General features: G+C 40.8%; 1 protein-coding gene across 3 annotated transcripts in view; it reads right to left on the reverse strand.

Annotated features, from left to right (window-relative positions):
• Positions 1-26,039, reverse strand: part of SVOPL (SVOP like) — a 62,800-nt gene that overhangs the window by 26,491 nt on the left and 10,270 nt on the right. For all 3 annotated transcript variants that reach the window (XM_042977426.1, XM_042977427.1, XM_042977428.1), the window contains 4 exons: positions 23,256-23,319; positions 20,716-20,841; positions 18,129-18,257; positions 7,556-7,629 (listed from right to left, as the gene is read on the reverse strand). In XM_042977426.1, coding sequence (XP_042833360.1) covers positions 7,556-7,629; positions 18,129-18,257; positions 20,716-20,841; positions 23,256-23,319 — 393 coding nt within the window. The remainder of the gene's footprint in view (positions 1-7,555; positions 7,630-18,128; positions 18,258-20,715; positions 20,842-23,255; positions 23,320-26,039) is intronic.

The raw sequence follows: 26,039 nt of genomic DNA on the forward strand, positions 1-26,039 counted from the left end.
TCTTGTTTCCCCTTTTTCTCTATTCTATCAAGCTTCTTTCAACTCCAGACCAAAACACACCTAGGATCTAGCTTCCTTTATTTGATTTTTTGTGTTGTTTTTAATTTTTTAATTTTAATTTTATTAATTCTTTTTTTCCTCCAAAATAATGAAATGAAGGAATTCACCCCAAAAGAAAGAACAGGAAGAAATAACAGCCAGGGATTTAATCAACACAGATATATCTAAGATGTCTGAACTAGAATTTAGAACCACAATAATAAGAATACTAGCTGGGGTTGAAAAAAAAGCATAGAATCCCTTTCTGCAGAGATAAAAGAGGTAAAATCTAGTCAGGACGAAAAATGCTATAACTGAGATGCAATCTCGAATGGATGCCATAGTAGCAAGGATGGATGAAGCAGAGCAGTGAATCAGTGATACAAAAGACAAAATTATGCAGAACAATGAAGCAGAAAAAAAGAGGGAAACTAAGGCAAAAGGGCATGATATAAGAATTAGAGAACTCAGTAACTCATTAAAAAGGAATAACCAAATCATAGGAGTCCCAGAAGGTGAAGAGAGAGAAAAAGGGGTAGAAGATTTATGTGAGCAAATCATAGTGGAAAACTTTCCTAAACTGAGGAAAGGCACAGACATCAAAATCCAGGATGCACAGAGAACTCCCATTAGATTCAACAAAAACCTACCACCAACAAGGCATATCACAGTCAAATTCACAAAATATTCAGGCAAGGAAAGAATCATGAAAGCAGTAAGGGGGAAAAAAGTCAACCTATCAGGAAGACAGATCAGATTCACAGCAGACCTATCCACAGAAACTTGGCAGGCCAGAAAGGAGTGGCAGGATATATTAAATGTGCTGAATCAAAAAATATGCAGCCAAGAATTATTTATCCAGCAAGGCTGTCATTCAAAATAGAGGCATAATTTCCCACATAAATAAAAACTAAAGGAGTCCATGACCACTACACCAGCACTCCAAGAAATTTTAAGGAGAACTCTTTGAGAGGAGAAAAGATGAAGTGAAACAAAAAAGACCAAAAGCAACAAAGACTAGAAAGGACCAGAGAACATGACCAGAAACTCCAACTCTACAGTCAACACAATGGCAGTAAATTCATATCTTTCAGTACTCATTCTAAATGTCAATGGACTAAATGCTCCAATCAAAAGACATAAGGTAACAGAATCAATAAGAAAACAAGATCCATCTATATCTTGTTTACAAGAGACCCATTTTAGACCTAAAGATGACTTCATACCGAAAGTAAGGGTATGGAGAAATATCTATTATGCTAATGGTCACCAAAAGAAAGCCAGAGTAGCCATACTTATATCAGACAATTTATATTTTAAAATAAAGACTGTAACAAGAGACGAAGGACATTATTTCATAATTAAGGGGTCTATCCACCAAGAAGATCTAAAAATTGTAAATATTTATGCCCCCAATGTGAAACACCCAAAAACAGAAATCAATTATTTACAAATATAAAGAATTGGCAACAATACCATAATAGTAGGGGACTTCAACTCGCCACTTACAGCAATGGACAGATCATCTAAGCAGAAAATCAACAAGAAACAATGGCTTTGAATGACACACTGGACCAGATGGACTTAACAGATATATTCAGAACATTTCATCCTAAAGCAGCTGAATATACATTCTTCTCAAGTGCACATGGAACATTCTCCAGAATAGATCACATACTGGAACACAAATCAGCCCTCAATAAGTACAAAAAGATTGAGATCACACTGTACATATTTTCAGACCACAATGCTATGAAACTCAAAATCAACCACAAGAAAAAATTTGGAAAGACAACAAATACTTGGAGATTAGAGAACATCCTACTAAAGAATGAATGGTCTAACCAAGAAGTTAAATAGGAAATTAAAAAGCACATGGAAGCCAATGAAAATGATACTACTACAGTCAAAAACCTCTGGAACACAGCAAAGGCGGTCATAAGAGGGAAGTATATAGCAATCCTGGCCTTCCGAAGGAAGGAAGAAAGGTCTCAGATGCCCAACCTAATCTTATACCTTAAAAACTGGCAAAAGAACAGCAAATAAAACCCAAAACCAGAGGAGACAGGGAATAATAAAGAATAGCAAGGAAATCAATGCTATGGAAACCAAAAAACAAGTAGAACAGATCAATGAAACTAGGAGCTGGTTCTTTGAAAGAATTAACAAAATTGATAAACCCCTAGCCAGTGTGATCAAAAAGAAAAAGGAAAGGACCCAAATAAATAAAATCAAGAATGAAAGAGGAAAGCTCACAATCAACACTACAGAAATACAAACAATAATAAGAGAATATCATGAGCAACTATATGCCAATAAACTAGGCAACCTGGAAAAAATGCACAAATATCTAGAAACATATAAACTACCAAAACTGAAATAGGAAGAAATAGAAAATTTGAACAGACCCATAACCACTAAAGAAACTGAATTAGTAATTCAAAATCTCCCAAAAAACAAGAGTCTGGGGCTGGATGGCCTTCCAGGGGAATTCTATCAAATATTTAAAGAAGAGTTAACACCTATTCTTTTCAAGTTGTTCCCAAAAATAGAAATGGAAGGAAAATTTCCAAACTCATTCTATGAGGCCAGCATTACCTTGATTCCAAAACCAGACAAAGACCCCACTATAAAGAACTACAGACCAATTTCTCTGATGAACATGGATGCAAAAATCCTCAACAAGATACTAGCCAACCGGATCCAACAATACATTAAAAGCATTATTCACTATTGTAAGTGGGATTTATACCTGGGAGGCAGAGCTGGTTCACTATCCACAAATCAATCAACGTGATACATCACATTAATAAAAGAAAGGGCCAGAACCACATGATCCTCTCAATAGATGCAGAGAAAGCATTTGACAAAATACAGCATCCTTTCTTGATTAAAAACCCTCAAGAAAGTAGGGATATAAGGAACATTCCTCAAGATCATAAAACTCATATACGAAAGATCCACTGCTAATATCATCCTCAATGGGGAAAAACTGAGAGCTTTTCCACTATGGTCAGGATTACGACAGGGATGTCTACTCTCACCACTGTTATTCAACATAGTATTGGAAGTCTTAGCCTCAGCAATCAGACAACACAAAGGAATAAAAGGCATCCAAATCAGCCAAGGAGGATGTCAAACTTTTAGTCTTTGCAGACAACATGATGCTCTATATGGAAAACAAAAGATTCCACAATAAAACTGCTAGAACTGATCTATGAATTCAGCAAAGTTGAAGGATATAAAAATCAATGCACAGAAATCACTTGCATTTCAATGCACCCATAATGTAGAAGAAAGGGAAATCAAGGAATCGATCCCATTTACAATTGCACCAAAACCAATAAAATACCTAGGAACAAACCTAACCAAAGAGGTGAAAAATCTATACACTGAAAACTATAGAAAGCTTATGAAAGAAATTGAAGAAGACACACAAAAAAATGGAAAACATTCCGTGCTCATGGATTAGAAGAACAAATGTTGTTAAAATGCTGATACTACCCAAAGCAATCTACATATTCAATGCAATCCTATCAAAATAACACCATCATCTTTCACAGTACTAGAACAAACAAGTCCAAAATTTGCATGGAACCAGAAAAGATCCTAAATAGCCAAAGCAATCCTGAAAAAGAAAACTGAAACTGGAGGCATCACAATTCCAGACTTTAAGATGTATTAGAAAGCTGTAATCATCGGGGCGCCTGGGTAGCTCAGTCGGTTAAGCGGCCGACTTCGGCTCAGGTCATGATCTCGCGGTCTGTGGGTTCGAGCCCCGCATCGGGCTCTGTGCTAACAGCTCAGAGCCTGGAGCCTGCTTCCGATTCTGTGTCTCCCTCTCTCTGACCCTCCCCCGTTCATACTCTGTCCTCTCTCTGTCTCAAAAATAAATTAACGTTAAAAAAAAAAAGAAAGAAAGAAAGCTGTAATCATCAAGGCAGTATGGTACTGGAACAAAAACAGACACTCAGACCAATGGAACAGAATAGAGAACCCAGAAATGGACCCACAAACATATGGCCAACTAATCTTTGACAAAGCAGGAAAGAATATCCAACGGAATAAAGACAGTCTCTTCAGCAAATGAGGCTGGGAAAATTGGACAGTGACATGCAGAAGATTGAACATGGACCACTTTCTTACACCACACACAAAAATAAACTCAAAACAGATGAAAGACCTAACTGTAAGATGGGAAGCCATCAATATCCTAGAGGAGAAAGCAGGCTTCAGCCACAGCAATTTTGACCTCAGCCGCAGCAACTTCTTACTCAACGTGTCTTCAGAGGCAAGGGAAACAAAAGCAAAAATAAGCTATAGAGACTTCATCAAGATAAAAAGCTCTGTACAGTGAAGGAAACAATCAGTAAAACTAAAAGGCAACCAACAGACTAGGAGAAGATATTTGCAAATGGTATATTAGATAAAGGGTTAGTATCCAAAATCTATAAAGAGCTTATCAAACTCAACACCCAAAACACAAACAATCCAGTGAAGAAATAGGCAAAAGACATCAGTCGACATTTTCCAAAGAAGACATCCAGATGGCAAATAGACACATGAAAAAATGCTCAACATCACTCATTATCAGGGAAATAAAATAAAAACCACAATGCAATACCACCTCACACCAGTCAGAATGGCTAAAATTAACAACTCAGGCAGCAAGAGATATTGGCGAAGATGCAGAAAAATAGGAACCCTTTTACACTGCTGGTGGGAATGCAAACTGGTACAGCCACTCTGGAAAACAGTATGGAGGTTCCTCAAAAAATTAAAAATAGAACTACCCTGTGACCCAGGAATTGCACTACTAGGTATTTATCCAAATGATACAGGTGTGCTGTTTCAAAGGGGCACACACATTCTAATGTTTATAGCAGTGCTATCAACAATAGCTAAAGTATGGAAAGAGCCCAAATGTTCATCAACGGATGAATAAAGATGTCATACACACACACACACACACACACACACACTGGAATATTACTCAACAATCGAAAAGAATGAAATCTTGCCATTTGCCATTTGCAACAACATGGATTGAACTAGAGGGTATTGTGCTAAGCGAAATTAGTCAGAGAAAAGACACGTATCATATGACTTCACCTATATGTGCAATTTAAGATATAAAACAGATGAACATAAGGAAAGCAAAAATAATACAATGGAGGGGGACAAAACATAAGAGACTCTTAACTATAGAGAACACACTGAGGGTTGCTAGAGGGGTTGGGGGTCGGGGGTGGGCTAAATGGGCAAGGGGCATTAAGGAGGACATTTGTTGGGTAGAGCACTGGGTGTTATATGCAGGGGATGAATCACTGGATTCTAGTCCTGAAATCATTATTCCACTAAATGCTAACTAACTTGGATATAAATTTTAAAAATAAATAAATAAATAAAACTCAAGTGATTGGATTGGGCTCACTTGCTTAATTCAGGATACTCTCCCTATTTTAAGGCCCATAACCTTATTTACATCTATGCAGTCCTTTCACATGAGCACCCAAATTAGTGTGTGATTAAATCAATGGAAGCTGGTAATCTTGGGGTTCATCTTTAGAATCCTGCCTATCCCCAAGTGTCTTTAGCAGGCCATGAGAGGAGAACAGAAGGGTTTTGCTTTTGCTTTATGTTTTCTTCCTGTCTTTATTCTGTCTATTCTTTAATTAATATTTTTGTTGAGATATAGAGTTATATAAAAGTTCATGTATCAAAGTCAGGAAAAGGAATAGTATCAGCCTCTCAGAAACTCCCCTTTTGCTCCTCTCAGTTTTACAGAAATTGTTGCAAAAGTCAGCTGTAAAAGACACATATAGGGAAAACCAGGGGAAATCACAAATGTTCTGGGTATTGGCTGATCTTAATCAGATGACTGTTCATCTCTGTCATCGGTTGATTGTAGAATTGGAGTCATCTAAGAAAAGGCCCTCAAGTAATTGAGAGTCTTAAAGTATCTGGGGTTGAAATGTCATGAAGCCTGGGCTTTCTTGAAAATATGTCAGCACAGGAAAACAGCTGAAGCAATAATGAGTGACTATCAATGACTGTCAGATCTGGGTGACGGGTCAGTTTCAGGTCATCACAGTATCCTGTACTTTTGTGTGCATTTGCAAATTCTCACAATGAAATATCAAAAAACACCCCACAAGTAATTATAATACTCTCCCTTGTTATTCAAGTAGCTTGAGTTCAATTTCCAAATATTAAGAATATTTTAAAACTTAACATCTTAGGAGGTGACATACGAACCTATTAACAATTATTACATCCGGGAAAAGCAGATAGACAGACAACCACTTTTCTGGATTGAAACACTATAGATTAGTTTTGTCTGCTTTCTCTATTTATATAAATGGAATTGCATAATACGTACCTGTGTGTCTGGCTTCTTTTGCTCGTTATGACATTTGTAAGATTCAGCGATGTTGAATGGAGATAACTAGTTATCTCCTTTCCATTACTGCATAGTTTTCCAGTTTATGAATGTAACACTATTTATCCATTATACTGTTAATGGAATTGTGGGCTGTTTAGAGTTTGGGGCTGTGACAAATAAAATAATGCTATGGACATTCATGTAAAAATATATTGTGGTAAACATATGTATGCATTTCCGCTAGGTGGAAACATATGTGTGGACTTACCGAGCTGTAGGCTGTGCATATTTTCAACTGTGATAAATACCTCTAGACGGTTGCCCAAAGTGGTTTTAACTTGAACTTCAGTCAACAGCGTGTGACTCCACTTTATATTCTTCCTAACACTTGGTGTAGTCAATCTGTTCAATTTTAGCCATTCCAGTGGATATGTAACAGTGTCATTGGTTTTAATTTGCATTTCCCTGGTGACTTTCAGGTTGAGCATATTTTCATATGTTTATTTAATACAATTTTGGTCAAATGCCTATTCAAGTCTCTTGTTGCGATAGAGGGTAACATTTCTCTACTGGGTTGTATATCTTTTTCTTGTCCAGTCTTGTAATTTTTGAGATATTTATAATATGTATATGGATTTATTTGGTACATATTTTAGAAATTTTTTCACCCAGTTGGTGACCTACTTTTCAGATTGTTCATATCTCACGGCACAGAGCTTCTAAGTTAATGTAGTAGCACTTTTTGTATCTTGTTTAGAAAATCTTTCTGGACCCAAGGTTATGGCTACAGAGATGTGAAGTACAAAGAAAACTGCCATAGCCTATTCCATTGAATTTGATTATTGGTGACTCCAAAGGATCCCTTTCCATCATGTGGTGAGGAAAAAACCCAGACTACAAAAGTTTAGAACGTGAGCTCATATGAAAAATAAAACACTGGTCATGGACAATTTCTTTCTCCTTTAAAAAAAAATTGGTTCATTTACTTATTGGTTTGTTGGTGGTGGTGGTGGAAAGATAAGACATTGCTGGAGTCAGCCTGTGGTTTTTCTGTCCAGTGGCACAGAGTGGATTTACTTAAGTCAGCTTTGTGTTTATTGAGAAGTCATTTTGAAATAATTACACTCTTACCATATGACCCAGATCTGTAATGTGGTCCGTAAATATTTAGCATCCAATAGGTCTGCAAATCTTCCTCTTTTTTCCTGGGGTAGTGAAAAGGGACAGAGAGATTAGATTTAGTGGCTTAAGGACTGGCAAAGCTTTCTCTAGCATTTTGGAGAACAGAAAATAAGAACAGCTTGGGAATGTGGTGGAGCGAGAGAACCACTCAACTCCCAGGAGTGCACTCACCAGACCCACAGATCATTGCTTCTGCACGTTCATCTCAGCCAGTCTTTGCATGCTTTTTTAAAGTTCTTTTTGAACTTCTACAAATGTTTATTTATTTTTGAGAGAGAGAGAGAGCAACAGAGCACAGTGGGGGAGGGGTAGAGAGAGAGGGAGACATAGAATCCAAAGCAGGCTCCACGCTCTGAGCTGTCAGCACAGAGCCTGCTGTGGGGCTCAAACTCATGAATGGTGAGATCGTGACCCAAGCTGAAGTCAGACACTTAGTGAACTGAGCCACCCAGGCACCTCTGCGTGCTTTTTATTATCACTGGCAAGGACCAACCCATTGAATTGAAGACTCTAACCCTTTTTCTCTTCCTCTTCTCACCAGTGCCGGTGAATGGTGGAGCTGAGCATGGAAAATAGGATACACGAAAAGTATAATTGTAAAGCTGATTGGAGATTCTTTTTTTATATGTTTGTTTATTTTGAGAGAGTGGAGAGCGAGCAGGAGAGGGGCAGAGAGAGAGAGAGAGAAAGAGAGAATCCCAAGCAGGCTCCATGCTGTCAGTGCAGAGCCTTACATGGGTCTTGAACTCACGAAACTCTGAGATCATGACCTGAGCAGAAACCAAGAGTCAAACGCTAAACCCGCAGAGCCACTCAGGTACCCCTGGTGGAAGATTCTTTTAAACTTCATAGTGAAATGAAAAATAGCATTATTTTTCATAGCAAGAGAATTGTGTAAGGAAAAACTGGCATACATGTCGAAAAAGGATAGAATGTCTGATTTCTTTTTGTGTCTTTAGGGTGATTCGCAGAAGTCTTATCCATAGTCAGTGCTAATTAAATATTTTGAATAAAAATAAACAAAGATGGGTTATATATGATTGGGCAGTGGTGGATTGTTATTTAAAGCTAGGAGAGTGTTATGCTAAGTGAAATAAGTCTTACAGAGAAAGATACCATATGTTTTCACTCCTATGTGGATCCTGAGAAACTTAACAGAAACCCATGGGGGAGGGGAAGGGAAAGAAAAGTTAGAGAGGGAGGGAGCCAAATCATAAGAGACTCTTAAAAACTGAGAACAAACTGAGGGTTGATGGAGGGTGGAAGGGAGGGGAGGGTGGGTTATGGGTATTGAGGAGGGTGACTGTTGGGATGAGCACTGGGTGTTGTATGGAAACCAATTTGACAATAAATTTCATATTTAAAAAAATAAATAAATAAAGCTAGGAATGCTTCAAAGCGTGCTCTGTTGAAAACCAACTATTCTTTTCTCACGAATAGACCTGAAATTACAGGTCCCCTCTGGCGAGACCAGCAGTAAACCAGGCATCCTGGATTTTGTTGTCACAGAAAGTTCCAGTTTGGAGGAGCTTGCTCCAGGGACTTTTTAAAAAAGTAATCTCCATGCCCACCATGGGGTTCCAGCTTACAACCCCTAGATCAAGAGCCAGCCAGGGACACTGCTGTTCCAGTGACTTTTAGGCTCAGCTCCTAGAGGTCACTGTGGAAACAGGGGAGCGACTGACAGTCCTCTTTCATCTGCTTTACATGTTGGGGCTCTGGCTACTTATCATTGGAAAACCTCTGAACTAGTCCTAGCCTTCCATTTTTCCAATACAGAAAATGTGGCCCAGAAAGGGTAAGTGACTTGCCCCGGGTCACAGAGCTGGTGGGCAGCAGAGCCAGCCTGCTCTCCAGGTCTTCTAAGTACTAGTCCTGACTCTTGCCCATCTACCTTTCTGACATGCCCCCTTGAGTTTATGTGTGACTATGGTCCCCTCAACTTCCCGAGTGTAACCGGAGATTCAGAATGCTGAGTCTGCAGTGAATCATAATGAATTACAAGTTGCATTCACATAAATTATTTGGCCATGAACCTTTGACTACAAGCCAAATTGGTGGACTCACTCATCTCATCTGTGGTGTGGCTCTTCCTTAGCCAGTGCCCGGAGCTTTTCATCTCCGTGTCTGTGCCGTGAAGCTGCACAGGCTGGTCTGCCCATATCATCTCGTCCAGCCTCCTCCGCATGGCATTCTAATGACAGCTGGCGTGACCAAATCCACTGCACATTCCTGCCTCTGGTCTTGACTCACACCATTCCTCCTCTTTCGTCCCCTGAGGCTGCCTCTCCTTTCAGGGTTTGACTTTTGCCACAGCGATCCCCTCAAGGGGGCTCGACTGCCCTGGCTCCTGGTCACCTCTCTGCTCCAATCCTATACGATGTTGCCTATGCCACTCACCTGGTTCTAACATCTGACTGTTCTGTGGGTGATTCTTTGCTGTGTGAGCCTCATCTCACCAAGCAGAGTGTAAGAGACTTGAAGGCAGGGTCAATGACTTGTAGCTCTGTATCCGGGGGCCTCGCACAAGAGACAATGGCGGAGATGGACAAGAACCTCTGATGGGCATGTGGATGGAAGCTGCACGCTGAAGGCGAGAGAAGGAAAGCAGGAGGAAGAGGAAAAGGAAGAGGGAAAAAGGAGAAGGATGTAAGAGGCAGGGGTGGGGAAGATATGGAATGTGGAGAGAAGATGGAGACCAGAGAGGGGTGGAGGAGGGAGCGTAGTTGTTATGGGAATTGAGTCTCTCCAATTTAGTAATTTAGTACAGTAACAATACTGTGTAATATATTTGACACTTGTTAAGAGAGTAGCTCTTACATGCTCTTACCACAAAAAAAACAAAGGGTAATTACGTGATATGACAGAAGTGTTCACTAACTCTATGGCAGCTAACATTTTGAGATATATAAGCGTACCAAATCAATACACTGTGCACCTTAAGCTTATACAATTACATCTCAATAAAGCTGGGAGAGTAAAAAACAAAAGAATAGGCTCTCCAACCGCCATGCCAGCCCTGGTAAGAACCCACAACTTTTCTCCATATCACTGGTGTCCCTGCTTTGTGTCATTCCCCACCTCTCTGGTGATGCCTTTTGCTCTGTCATATGTCCAGCATCCTTGTATTCTGTCTTTCCTCCTCCTATTCAAGTCTGCGCTTAGCCATGGATCTAAGGATGCAAAGGCTGATTGATAAAGGTCACAGGAAGCCTTAAATGCTGGGATGAGGATTCTGGACTTCACTCATAGTCAGGGACTGTGAGGGGCGGAGGTGGGAGGCACTGAAGGCTCCTGAGCAGCAGGGGTGGTATTGACGTTTAAAGACAATTTGTCTGACAGTGTTGTGCTAGATGAAATCACGGAGCATGGGGCAAGGAGGTAGCTGTGTGAAAGAAAGAGACTAGAGTAAAAGCCACCGTTTTAGAAGAACCAATGGGATTGGCAGCCGATCATTCTTGGTTGTGCAGAGGCTTACAATGAGTCAAAGGAAACCCCACAGCGAGATGAACATTAATGAACACCTGTTTCAGGCCGCAATGTGAAATATGCCAGACACAATATTGTATAATTCCCCTTATATGAAATAGAGAATAGGCAAATTCCTAGAATCAGAAAGCAGAAGTTACCAGAAGTTTGGGGTAGATAGGCGTGAGGAGTTATCACCTCATAGAGTATCTGTTCAGGATGACGACAAAATCCTGAATGTACTTAATGCCACTGAACTTTATGCTTCAAAATGATGACACACACAAATGGAAAAATATTCCATGCTCATGCATCTGGAGAAAAAATATTGTGAAAATGTCCATATTACCAAAAGCAATCTACAGATTTACTACAATCCCTACCAAAATATCGACAACGTTTTTCAAAGAACTAGAACAAATAATACTAAAATTTGTATGGGACCACAAGAAACTCCTGAACAGTCAAACCAATCTTGAAAAGGAGGAACAAAACCAGAGGCATCACAATCCCAGATTTCAAGATGTTCTACAAAGCTATAGTAATCAAAACAGTATGTTGCCGGCACAAAAACAGACACAAAGATCAATGAAACAGAATAGAGAGCCCAGAAATAAACTCACAATTGTATGTTCCAATTAATCTTCAACAAAGGAGGCAAGAGTATGCAATGGGAAAAAGGCAGTCTCTTCAACAAATGCTGCTGGGAAAAATGAACAGCTACATACAAAACAATGAAACTGGACTACTTTCTTACACCATATACAAAAATAAGCTCAAAATGGATTAAAGACCTAACTGTGAGACCTGAAACCATAAAAGTCCTAGAAGAGAGCACAGGCAATAATTTCTCTGACGGTGACATAGCAGCATTTTTCAAGACATGTCTTCTGAGGCAAGGGAAACAAAAGCAAATACAAACTTTGGGACCTCATCAAAATACAAAACAACTGCACAGCGAAGGAAACAATCAACAAAACTAAAAGACAACCTACTGAATGGGAGAAGATATTCACAAATGACATATCCAATAAGGTGTTAGTATCCAAAATACATGAACCATTTATGCAACTCAACACCAAAAAAAAAAAAAAAAACCTAAAAAATCCAATTTAAAAAACAACAGAATACATGAACAGACATTTCTTCAAAGAAGACATCCAGATGGCCAACAGACACAAGAAAAGATGCTCAACATCACTCACCATCAGGGAAATGCAAATCAAAACCACAATGAGATATATCCTCACTATAGTTAATTTTGAGTAACATCAAAAACACAAGAAACAGAGTGTTTCTTGTGAGCCTGGGTGGCTCAGTGTTAAGTGTCCAACTCTTGGTTTCAGCTCAGGTCATGATCTCACAGTCTTTGGATCAAGCTCTGTATCTTGGGATTCTCTCTCTCTCTCTCTCTCTCTCTCTCTCTCTCTCTCCCTATCTCTCTGCCCCTTCCCCACTCACAAATGTGCAGGCACTCACTCTCTCTCTCAAAATAAACATTTTTTAAAAACTACAAGAAACAACAAGTGTTGGTGAGAATATGGAGAAAAGCGAACCCTCTCGCACTGTTAGTGGGAATGCAAACTGGTGCAGTCACTATAGAAAACAGTATTAAGATTCCTCAAAAAATTAAAAATAGAATTACCACATGATCCAGCAATCACATCACTAGGTCTTTACGCAAAGAATACCAAAACGCTAATTTGAAAAGATATGTGCACCCTTATGTTTACTGTTGCATTGTTTACAAAAGCCAAATTATAGAAGCAACCCAAGTGTCCATCCATAGATGAATGGATAAGGAAAAGGTGGTGTATAAGTACAGTGGAATAATACTCAGCCATCAAAAAGAGTGAATCTTCCCATTTGCAATGACACGGGTACATCTAGAGGGTATAGAGGAACAAGTCAGAGAAAGACAGTATCACATGACTTCACTCATATGTGGCATTTAAGAAACAAAACAAATTAACAAAGACAAAAAGAGACAAAATAATGGATTTTTAATTATAGAGAACTGATGGTTACCAGAGGGGAGGTTTGTGGGGAGATGGGTGAAATAGGTGAAGGAAATTAAGAGTGCACTTATCATGATGAGAAACGAGCAATGTATAAAATTGTTGAGTCACTATACTGTATATCTAAAAGTAACACAACACTGTACATTAATTATACTAGAATTAAAACTTTTAAAAAGCCTTGCCTGGAAAAAAAAAAAGATTACAGTTGACGCTTGAACAATGTGGATCTGAACCACACAGGCCCACTTAAATGTGGATTTGTTTTTAATAAATACAGCACAGTACTATAAATGTGTGTATAAATGTATGTATAAATGTTTCCTTATGACTTTTTTTTTTTTTTTTAGAGAGACAGCAGGGGAGAGAGCAGAGGGAAAAAGAGAATTTCAAGCAGGTTCCATGCTCAGTGCAGAGACTGATGCGGGGCTCGATCCCACAACTCTGGGAATCATGACCTGAGGGGAATTCAAGAGTTGGACACTCAACTAACTGAGCCACCCAGGCACTCCATCTCTTCCTTATGATTTTCTTAATTACATTTTATTTTCTCTAGCTTACTTTATTGAAAGAACACAGTATATAATACATATTACATACAAAATCTATGTTAATCAACTGGTTATGTTATCAGTAAGTCCTCTGGTCAATAACAGGCTATTAGTAAAGTTTCTGAGGAGTCAAAAGTTACCCATAGATTTTTAACTCCACAGTGCCCCTAACCCTTGTGTTGTTCAAGAGCCAACTATGCTCACCTTAGAATCTTGGATTCTTCACTTTTCTTTTCTGAGGTCAGTTTCTTTTTTTTTTAAAGTTTATTTATTTTTGAAAGAGGGAGAGAGACAGAGTTTGAGCAGGGAGGGGCAGAGAGAGAGACACAGAATCTGAAGAAGGCTCCAGGCTCCAAGCCATCAGCACAGAGCCTGACACAGGGCTGGAACTCACGAGCTGTGAAATCACTACCTGAGCCAGTCAGCCACCCAACCAACTGAGCCACTCAGGTCCCCCTTCTGAGGTCAGTTTCTTAATTTGACAAATAAAAGTAATAATATTTGCCTACCTCATAGGGATTTTCTCTAAGTATCAAATAAAAAATGTGTGTGTGTGTGTATGTGTGTGTGTGTGTGTGTGTGTGTGTGTGTGTGTGTAAAGAGAAAAAAGGGTGCCTGGGTGTCTCAGTTGGTTAAGGGTCCAACTCTTGATTTCAGCTCAGGTCATGATCTCAGGGTTGTGAGATCCAGCCCTGCATCAGGCTCTGTGCCCAGCACAGAGCCTGCTTGAGATTCTCTCTCACACTTTCTCTGCCTTACCCTTGCTCATGTGCATGTGCGCTCGCTCGCTCTCTCTCTCTCTCTCTCTCTCAAAAAAAAATAATAAATAATAAATAAAAATAAAAATAAAGAGAACAAAGAATAGAGATAAAAAACATATGAGAACTTTCCCCTCAGGAAATTCAGTCTTCTGGTAAGAGTCTTTTCTATTTTGTTTTTTGTTTTTTAATGTTGCTGAGGAATATAAAAAGACTTGAATAGTGGGAACATATACTTTTATCAAAACAAGAATTTTTAATACCATAAAGGTATCAATTCTCTTTACGTATTAACTAATAATTTCAACACCATGCCAATTAAACTTTTAAAAAATGTTTATTTATTTTTGAGAGAACGAGGGACAGAGCGGGAAGAGGGGAGGGGCAAAGAGAGAGAGGGAGACACAGAATCCGAAGCAGGCTCCAGGCTCTGGGCTGTCAGCACAGAGTCTGACACAGGGTTTGAACTCACAAACCGCGGGATCATGACCTGAGCTGAAGTCAGACGTTTAACTGACTGAGCCACCCAGGTGCCCCAACACCATCCCAATTAAACTCTCCTAGATTTTGGAGGGAAATTAGGAGAAGATCTTAATAAAGTGACTTCAAAGCTGTTCTAGAAAAATAGTACTCAGAAAATAATTTGGAAAATTCTGAAGAAGAATTTTGACAAGGGGGACTTACCCTAGTAATACAAAAAAATACTGTTATTAAAAGCATCACATTGAACCAACAATTAATCTCTATCCTCTTCCGAACAACATGAAATGCCCTCTTTATTACATAATAAGTCCCCATATATACTTGAATCTACAAATCTATCATTAGAACACAATAGAGAATTCAAAAATAGATTCAAATATACAAAGGATGAATTATTTGATAAAAATATATGAGTGCAAATGGTTAGCCATTTGGATATGACAAAGCTAGACCTGTACCATGTTTCTCATATTCAGTTAAACCCAGATAGATCCAACATTTAAATAATAAGTATGAAACCAAATTAACCAAATAAGAAGAAGAAGGATACAAGAATGTAGGTGCAAAAATTAAGTCTGAAACCACTGAAAAAGAGAGTAGTAAAAACATTAATAAACCTAAATAGATACCTGCTTAGAAAGTAATGTCTAATTTAGGAAAACTTATAAACAACAGGAAACCAAAACATCAGACAAAAATAATTTGGAAGATGAGACTGGGGCAGATCAGAATTAATATTTTCAAGGTCCTTGTATTGTTCAGATGGCAAATAAAGATACTAAAAAACATAGGTATTGTGGGAGCACATTTTCAATATTTAAGGGCTACCTCTATAATAAAAGGAATAGAATGAATAAATTATAAGCCAGTAGAAGGAAGCACAGTGGGAGAAAATCAAACTGAATCACTCTAGTAAAAGGTAGGAAAGGAGAAAAGGAAATATATGGTCAAGAGGAAATATAAAATAAAATGACAGAAGTCCAAATATGTGAGTAATCACAATAGATGTAACTGAATCAAATTCACTGCTAAAAGACACAGAATACCAGATTGAGTGAAAAAAAAAAAAAGATCAGCTATATAATTAGAAGAAACAATTTTAAAGCAAAGTAACACAGAAAAGTTAAAAATGAAGTCTGGAAAAAAGATCCATCAGCAAAAATGCTAACCTAAGCTAGTTTCAATACACTAATATGAGCAAAAATAAAATGTAAGGCCCAAAGCGGTATAAAGAAGTGACATCATAATAAAATCTATCCATAAGATTAAGTCAATCATATGCTAGGAAGCACCAAGATATTCTCAAATTACATGAAGTAAACTGTCAGGCTTATAAGGAGAAATGAACAAAGCCATCACGTTATTGGCAAACTGTTAGCTCAGCTAAGCAAAATCTAGCACAAGTGTCAGATATTTATATGGCACAATTAACAACGTATAACAAAATACATACAATGAGAACACACGCTCTTTTGAGGCACATATAGAACATCAATGAAAAGTCACTATGTAGAGAACAAAAGAAAAGTCTCCAAAATTCCAAACAATTGATAACATCTTCTGACCAAAATGCAATTAAATTAGAAACAAAGAACACAAAAGAGTGTTAACAGATAACACACTGGTTAAAGAGAAGTTCATAGCAGTTACGAAATAGAAATAAAAATAAAATTACTCTCTAACAAAACTTGCCAAATGTAGCTAAATGCTTCATTAAAAATCAAAAAGACTGACAACAAATGAGCTAAGTACTGAACTCAAGAAGCTAGAAAAACATAAAAAGCTAAAGAAGAAAACAAAGAATAGAAATTAATGAGGCCGCCAAAAAAATCAATAAAGAGAATAACAACAACACCAAAAACAAAAAACCCTTGTTCTTTGAAGTTACTATACAAACCTCTAGTAAGAGGACCAAGAAAAAAGAGAGAAGCCACAAATAAACAGTATTAAAATGAAAGAGGGGACATACATAGATTTTTGAAACTCATCAGAGAACACTGGGAACAGTGGGATTTTACATCAATAAATTTGAAAACTTAGATGAGCTGGACAATTTTCTAAAATATATATGTTACCAAAATTGACTCAACCAAAAGTCTTAAACAAAAGTAGACTGTGACCTTTACATAAATTGAATCATACTTTTAAAAACTCCCCATAACACCCCATCATTATCCCCCACCCCTCACCTCAAAAAAAATATTAGGCATAAACTACTTTCGAGGCAAGTTTCACCAAGCACTCCAAGTTGGCTGGACAGGTGAGGGAGGTGCCATTGGTCAAACTTCCCAGAGCTTATGATTGGCCTGCCTACGGGTGGGTGGTCAGCACTGGTGTGAGAAATGATTTCAAATTAACCTTGAGAGTCCTGAAAACATTAGACTGTAAATGCCAAACTGTGTTTTAAAAAATCATTTAGGGGTGCCTGGGTGGCTCAGTCAGTTAAGCGTCTGACTTCAGCTCAGGTCATGATCTCGCGGTTCGTTGAGTTCGGGCCCTGCGTCAGGCTCTGTGCTGATGGCTCAGAGCCCGGAGCCTGTTTTGGATTCTGTGTCTCCCTCTCTCTCTGACCCTCTCCCGTTCATGCTCTGTCTCTCTCTGTCTCAAAAATAAATAAACGTTTAAAAAAATAATAAAAATAAAAAATCATTTTAAAAAGGGGTGCCTGGGTGGCTCCGTTGGTTAAGCATCTGACTCCTGGCAATGGCTCAGGTCACAATCTCACAGTTCATGAGTTCAAGCCCCGCGTCAAGCTCTGTGCTGGCAGTGTGGAGGCTGCTTGGGATTCTCTCTGCCCTCTCTCTCTGCCCCTCTCCTCCTTCTCTATCAAAAATAAATAAACATTTTAAAAAATAAAAAATAAATTAAAAAGCACTACAAATCATTTAATGAGGTTTATAAGTTTGAGACCACTTACTATTTATACCATTTTATATCATTTATAAGGCCAGCACAAGAAAATGAAATTATAAAACAATCTCTCACCGATATAAACAATGATGCCAAATCATGTGACTAGCTCCACAAGGTAGATGTTACTATTCCCATTTCATTGTTGAGGAAAACGAAGGCAGGGAACTTTCCAGGGCCACCGGTCTCTGAGTGGAGCTGGATTTAGTCCCAGTCTACTCTGCTCTTTTCTCTTCCCTCCAGGGCAGGGCTCCAGAGTGAAGGTCCCCTCCCCTCCACCCTTCCCCGAGGAGGTGGCTGGTGGGGGAAAGAGACCTCCCGGCTGGGAACTTACCAGGATGGGCTCCACCAGCCTCCCCTCTGGCATGACAGAGCGGTTCATCTTGGCGATGTGCTCCAGTGTGGCCAAGGCAGCCTGAGTGTTCCCAGTGGAGACATTGAAGCGAGCAGACTCAGGAATAAACTGGGTGCAGAAGGAAAGAACATCAGAGTTGCAACTGCTGGGACCCCGGGGGTTCGGCTATTACTGCTGCATACGTCATGCCGCCCCAGTTTCCAGATGGAAGATTAGCAAGCACAAAGCCACACCAACAGCAGGCAGGCATCCTGTGCATTCCAAGTGGTTCCAGAACAAATAAGGTCATCTTCTCCTTATTGGAGTTCCATCTTGATGACAGCGGGTCAGTACAGATTTGCAGCAATTCAGCTCAACCTACTTGTTAACACAAGTAAATTCTTACATCCGTTTGGGAAATAACTGCTGCCCCAGGGCCTCCACTTCTCTGTCACCCCAGCCTCTCCCCAGTAGCCCTGCGACCTCCCACATGCAACACACCACAGCATGACTACAGCAGGGACCTCTAGCACCCATGAGGTGGAAGAATTGCTCCTGACTGGCCAGACCCTCAACCCCACTGATTGTTGAATGTCTTGAACACGACACCCAGAAAACGGTACAGGCCTCTATGGAAGGTGGGACCTTGAAAATCACCTTGGACCACTTCCTGCCCCTCATGCCTCGCAACCAGTCAAGGCCAGCTGGTTCTTCCTGAGAAAAGCACCTCCCGCAGCAGCACCCTGCTCCCCACCTGGTGGCCAGGGGCCAGTGGGCAGGGCAGCTCCTCCTCATCGCCCACCAGGATTATTCTGACTGCTTTCCTGGCCTTTTCTGTGTTCCCTCCCACCCAGGCTCCATGGAGCCATGAGCCAGCTTCCCAGGACCCCTCATCCCAGCCTGCCTGCTCTCCCCCAAACGTGTCCCGCATTTCATGCCTTCATGACTGGGCTGACGCAGCAGTCCTGCCAAAATGCCCTTTCCCCACTGTCCGGGGATCCCAATGCAGGCCGTTCCATCCCACAAGGCCAAATTCAAGAGCACCACTCCACTGGAACAAACCACTCTCTCCCCTGCACACTCACAGAAGGAAAGCTGTTATGGCGCCTACCGAGTCTCACTGGTACTACCAGCTTTTACATTCATTCACATCTATGGAGCCTGCTTCAGATTCTGTGTCTCCCTCTCTCTCTGCTCCTCCCCTGCTCATGCTCTGTCTCTGTCTCTTTCAAGAGTAAATAAACATTAAAGAAAATTTTTTTAAAAAACCATATAAATTGTCCAATTATAGTTTTCAGGTGTCTAGATTTGGAAACAACTCACATAGGACAGACCTTGGGTTGTAGTTGATCCTAAGCCCAGCAGTACCCAGCTGTGGGAGGCAGTTGGCTAAGAAGCAGCACAGTCGGCCTACACCAAGCAAGGCAGATGGGCTGCTCACGGGAAGCACCAAGCCCACGAAACCCTTGGGCCCAGGCACCTGCAGGTCTTTGGAGGACATCAAGTCACAGTTCAGTGCAGAGAGCACCCTGACCACCCGGCTCATCCAGAAAAAAAAAATGGACAGGGATCTGGGAGCAGGTGTCATGGGAAAGAGTTGAAGGTAATGGTACTGTTTAATTCAGAGAAGGAAAGCTTTGGTTAGGCTAGTTTTTAAGTATTTGGAAGAATACCATGTAGACAACATTCCTCTGGTTTTTCACAGAGAAGTGCTAAGACCGCAGGTAAATTCATAAGGGAGGAAGGGGTCCTCTCAAGAGAACAAAGAACTTCCTAAGAACTGGGACTGACTGCAGTTGGAACATACTGAAGGAGTCTATAAAGTCTAAAGTCTAAAACTTCTCAGGGTGGCTCAGGTGATAAGTGTCCCACTTCAGTTCAGGTCATGATCTTACAGTTTGTGAGTTGAAGCCCAGCATCGGGCTCTGCGCTGACAGCTCAGAGCCTGGAGCCTGTCTCAGATTCTGTGTTTCCCTCTCTCTCTGCCCCCTACCCTTCAAGTGTTCTCTCTCTCTCTCTCTCAAAATAAATAAATTAATTAATTAAAATTAAAATGCCCCAAACTTGAAGTATTCCAGCAAAGCTGCAAGTATTCTGGCAGAGACAGGATGTGTACTTTGGGCTGGGGTATGAAACAAATGCCCTTCGAGCACCCTTCTGAAATTTGAAACTCTTTGATTCCACAGTGTTAGGTGACAAACACATAAAATACATCCCAGTTCCACTGAGTGGCCAACCCCGACTTTGAACAATGAACATAATTCAACGGAACCTAAGGAAGATGGCGATTCTGCACATTAGTGGGAGAGCAGAAGGACAAACCAGCTGGTCTGCAGTGGCCTGAGAATGCGTACAAGGCATCCAACTACCTGCTCTAAAGCTTAGAGAGGGGTCAGCCCAAATAGGGAGGAGTTGTCAGACGAAACGTTCAGTAATGAACAATCATAAGGCAGGATACAGGAGGGGAGGGATGAAGTGGACTGAGACAGTTTTGAGCAAAGGGAAGATGCAGGTATGAGGTAGGTACTTGTGGGGACACTGGCCCAGCTGGAGGGGAGGACCAGAGGGAGGCTGTGAGCGTCCTCACCTTGAAGGCCAAGATGAGGATAATGCCAGGAATAGAGGCGATGCGGATGAGCCACCGCCACCCGATGGTGGGGATGACCACAGAGGCCAGGCCGATGATAAGCAGGGAGCCAGCCAGCCAGAAAACCTGGGGAGAGAAGGGGCACCTGAGTGGCTCAGTCGGTGAAGCATCCGACTTCAGTTCAGGTCACGATCTTATGGGTCATGAGTTCGAGCCCCACGTGGGGCTCTGTGCCGACAGCTCAGAGCCTGGAGCCTGCTTCGGATTCTGTGTCTCCCTCTCTCTCTGCCCCTCCCCAACTAGCAGTTTGTTTCTCTCTGTCTCTCAAAAATGAATAAGGGTAAGGAAAAGAGAAAAGAAAAGAGAAAAGAAAAGAAAAGAAAAGAAAAGAAAAGAAAAGAAAAGAAAACCTGGGGAGAGAATGGAAGATTAATAGTCTTCCCATCAGGGTGCCTGGCTGGTTCAGTCAGTAAAGCATACGACTCTTGATCTCAGGGTTGTAAGTTCAAGTCCCAAGTTGGGTGTAGAGATTACTTGAAAATAAAATCTTTAAAATTCCTCCTATTGAGTGTGCTCAACACCACCTCTCCCAGGAGCCTCTCTGTCAAGCATTTCAGTATGAGAGGAGAGAGGGGGAGAGGAGGAGAGGGGGGAAAGGGTCTTTGAGGAGCTGAGGCCCAGGTTCTAATCCCAGCACGACCTCTATGACCTGGATGAACTCGGAACATCGCTTCACTTCAACATGGCTCAGTTTGCTTGTCTATAAATAGAAGGCTCACTAGACAGGGGGTCAGCAATGTCGCCAAAGTTTTAAAAACCTGAGACAGTGATATTGCTTTCCCTGTTGAATAAATAATAGATTTACTGGTTCATAACTCAAAAGGCACAAAGGAAAATGCTGAAAATATTCTCTTCCTCTCTGAGTTCCCTGTTGTTCAGTTCTTTTCTCAGAAGGAATCAATATCACCAATTTCCTGTGTGTCCTTCCAAAGTTGTTCTAAGCATATACAAGCTAATAAGGATATATCTTGCTCTTCTCTTTTTTCACAAATGGCATCAGAGTATAAATATTGCTTTTTGTACTGAAAAATGTATCTTGAAGATAATTTCACATCAACAAATAACATGGCAGCCAATTATGGCCAGGCTCCATGGGTTTGGGAATTAGAACAATTCCAAGTATTAGCCCGAGCATTATCTCCCCGCTGGAAGATAGAGACTAAATGACAACCCAACTCCACCTCACAGAGGTGGAGAGAAGACGATATTAAAAAAAAAAAAAAAAAAAAAAAAAAAAAAAAAAAAAAAAAAAAGGCCCTTTGGGGGAGACTAATTAAGGGATGATTATTTTATCACGAAAGACTTCTATTATAAAACATAAACAAGAGTATTTCAGAAAGTGCTAAGGACTATGAAAAAAAAAAAAAAGAGAGAGAGAGAGAAAGAGAGAGAGAAATGTCCGGGAGTGTGACTTGAGTGCTGAGGGATGAACTTTCTGAAGAGGCAACAAACAAGACCAGGGGTAAGCTGTTGCAGTGGACCAGATCACAGGTGATGCGGCACTGTAAAGGATTTTAGTAGCAACATGGCAAAAAATTTAAAAGATGAAGATTCGGCACAGATATTAGAGGTAAAGGTGACAGGGTCTGCTGATAGGACAATGCAGCTGAGGGCCCATCAATAAGGAATGAATCAGCAGGGCTTGGTGACAGATTGAACGGGCGGGGGTGATGGGACAGGAAGGGTCGGTGTTGGTTCTTGAGTTTGCGTCCCTGATACAGTGGGAACATGGAAATAAGAGGTTTCAGGGGAACATGAAGAGGTGAAATCTATCCATATTATATTTGTGGAGCCTATATGATAGTCAAGTGACTGTCAAGTAGTCTGTTGGCTACCTGCATCTGAAGTTCAAGGACATGCTCTTGGTTGTAGATAAAGATTTTTGGCGTTTACAAATATAGATAGCTAAAAACACTGGAATTAATTAGATGACCCAAGGAGAGCAGGAAAGTAAGACAAGCAAGGAGAAGACCTAACCAGCAAGCATGCCGATGAATGAATGGCAGGCGAAAGAGAAAATGTCCACAGATAAGCTTGAGCAGGACTAGCCCATTAAATAACGTTAAGTGTAAAATCCAAATGCTAAGTATCAAAAGTGTGTGCATTCAGTTTAACCAAGATCGGAAGAAAGCCTGGTAGCTACCACTAACCCTGGAGAGCAGATGGGATGCCCAAAAAGGGATAGCTGTGTCCTCCCCCCCCCCGCCCCCCCCCCCCCCCCGCTCCCACTCAGTGGGAAGAGGAAGTCCATCCCAAATGCATTCCTGGGCTTCTCTCATTCCCCTGAAGCCAGGGCTCAGAGCACCTCAGAATAGGACCTCCAGCATCAAACATTCCCAGTGCTCACCAGTTCAAACCAAGAAATCGGCAGTGTGCTGATCAAATAATCAACAATCGATTGGCCAGAAGAAAAACCATGTACATCGTATCCTTTAGGATCCGAAGACCAAAGACCGAGTAGATTTCCTATTTTACCTTACCTGAGACAAGGGGAGCATATAGCCTCGATATTTTGTAGGCAAAAATTCAGTCTTTATGATTAGCCTAAACAGGAAGGGAGGTGAAACAAAATAATTTTGTTTTTATCAAAGCAAATAACTTTAAAAAAATCATAACTTTTCTTGTCACAGAGGTGAAAATGTAGACTTCACCATTATGAAGTGGCAAGAAGTATATTTTTATACATAATATGTAACCATATATTGTTATACATATATAACAATCTCTTTCAGTGGTCTCTCTCTGCTTTGCAAATGCACTTAGTCTTCAGTCACAGAGCAATGGCACATATATATATATATATATATATATATACACACACACATACATATATATACACACACACACATATATATATATATACACACACGCATGTGTATATATACATATACACACATGTGTGTATATATATATACATATATATGTGTATATATATATATACGTATATACATATATGTGTGTGTGTGTGTGTGTGTGTGTGTATGCATATATATAGCTCCCAGTTCCTGCTAATATTTGGTCTTTGACTCTGGTTTCTGACACAGAACACTGAGAATCCTTGGAATTCCCTGATCCAAAGGAGCATCATATGTTCTAATGAGATGGCTCTTGGTGAGCTCCTGAATGGGGGCCGGTCATAAAAGACCAAGCCGTGATTAGAACCTTGGATCTTTCAGCCCTGTCCCCCATCCTCTGGAGAGAGAGGAGGGGGTGGAAAATGAGCTGATAATCAGTCATGACTCCCGAACGAAGCCTCCATAAAAATCCCTAACACGCAAGGTTCAGAGAGCTGCCAGGTGGGTGAACACATCTATGGGCTGGGCCGGGTGGGTGGGTGTGCCAGAAACTCCACAGAGACAGAAGCTCCGCTCTCAGGACCCCTCCAGACCTTGCCCTGTGTCCATCTCTTCATCTGGCTGTTCATCTGTTTCTTCTAAAATCTCCTTTGTAATAAAACTGCAATAGTAAGTAAACTGTTTTCCGGGGTTCTGCGAGCTTCTCTACCAAATTAGTGCGTCCGAAGAACAATTTGTGGCAACTTCCAATTTGTAGCAAGTTGGACAGAAATTGTGGAGAACCTGGGGACCTACTACTTGTGATTGGTGTCTGAGATGGGTGACAGCCTCGTGGGACTGAGCCCTACACTTGTAGGGTTAGGTTCAGATCCACTTAGGGTCAGAATTGAATCGAACTGTATACCAGCCGGCTGGTGTTGAAAAACTGGTTGGTGTGTAAATAACCCACACACTTAGTGTCGGAAGTGCAGATGTCAGAAGTACTGAGTGTGAGCGTGTAAAGGAAAACAGAAGTTTCTCCTCAACAATTATGTTTTGCTGTATAATTGCTAACAGGGCCAATATCCACATAAGAGAACGAGAAGAAACTTACAGCTGCTCCTCTGTTGACATGTTTATTCCCAAAATTATTTTAAGCCTTCTACCATTTAAGAGAGATAAGCCTCATTTTTTTTTGCACCACCACTCCCCTCCCCCCGCCATGCCGCAAAGTTGGCAAAATGTTTTGCCAAGCCTGATTCCCTTTTCTTAAACACACTTGGGAAATTAAAATACACCTGAAAGGAAGTAAATAGTTGCCACAACAAATGATGACAGTCAAAGCACTGGTTTCTAATAAAGTACATATTAATTTTGTGTATAGACAAATAAAGAGAATCATATTCCGTCAGTTTTCTAATTGCCCTTCTCTGTTGCGGTTATTAACCAGGGTTTGGGCTTTCTTGGTAGCTTTATTGCTCCTTCCTGAGGGATGTTTTAAAATTCCAGCTCACTTCTACTCCTGTAGGGCTCCAAAGCTCAGAGTGGGGCTTAATTTATGCCCCAGGGAAGAATAGTCTTTCCTCAACACATTAAGGTAATAATTAGGTGCTTTGATATCTCCTAATATATTCTAAGGGTAACTTGCTCCAAGGCACCCAGGAGAGAGTAGCCTGAGGGGCCCTGTTAATTTAAGGGAGGCTCCAAGTTGCTGAACATTCAATGGAACACCTTTCCCACCCCCAGGCCCAGAAGACACCACGCACTTATCCCGGGGCAGATGAGGACAAGCAGCCACAATCTGGTTCAGCATTCCCCCTCTGCTTTGCAAATGCACTTAGACACAGTCTTCCGTCGTCACAGGGCAAGGGCACTTTAAAACAGTGACTCCTAGGGGTGCCTGGGTGGCTCAGTCGGTTAAGCATCCAACTTCGGCTCCGGTCATGATCTCAAGGTTGGTGAGTTCAAGCCCTGTGTCGAGCTCTGTGCTGACAGCTCGGAGCCTGGAGCCTGCTTTGGATTCTGTGTTTCCTTCTCTCTCTCTCTCTCTGCACTCCCCACTTGCACTCTGTCTCTCTCTCAAAAATAAATAAACATTGAAACACACACACACACACACACACACACACACACACACACACACACACACACACACACAGTGACTCCTAAATGTGAAAGGGGCTTCTGATCAAACTAAACTCTTGCAACAAATCCTCAAGAAATGAATAGATTGCGTTTGTTTCCTACCTCATACGGCACTTCTGCCTAGCATTTCGTCTAACAAGATAAAGATCAGCCTTAGGGACGGAAAAGTTGACACACGTTCAATCTAGTGCACTCTGCTGGCCTCACCATCAAACAAACGTCATTTAATGAGCAAATAGCTCTTAGCAGCCATCACTTCAATCAATCAATCAATCAATCAACCAGTCATTCGCTGAAAAATTAGCCCAAGTGGGGTCTTATCCATCTGCAACTTATTGATGCTAT

The sequence above is a fragment of the Panthera tigris genome, chromosome A2 (genome assembly GCF_018350195.1).
Source record: "Panthera tigris isolate Pti1 chromosome A2, P.tigris_Pti1_mat1.1, whole genome shotgun sequence".
In the NCBI taxonomy this organism is placed as follows: Eukaryota; Metazoa; Chordata; class Mammalia; order Carnivora; family Felidae; genus Panthera; species Panthera tigris.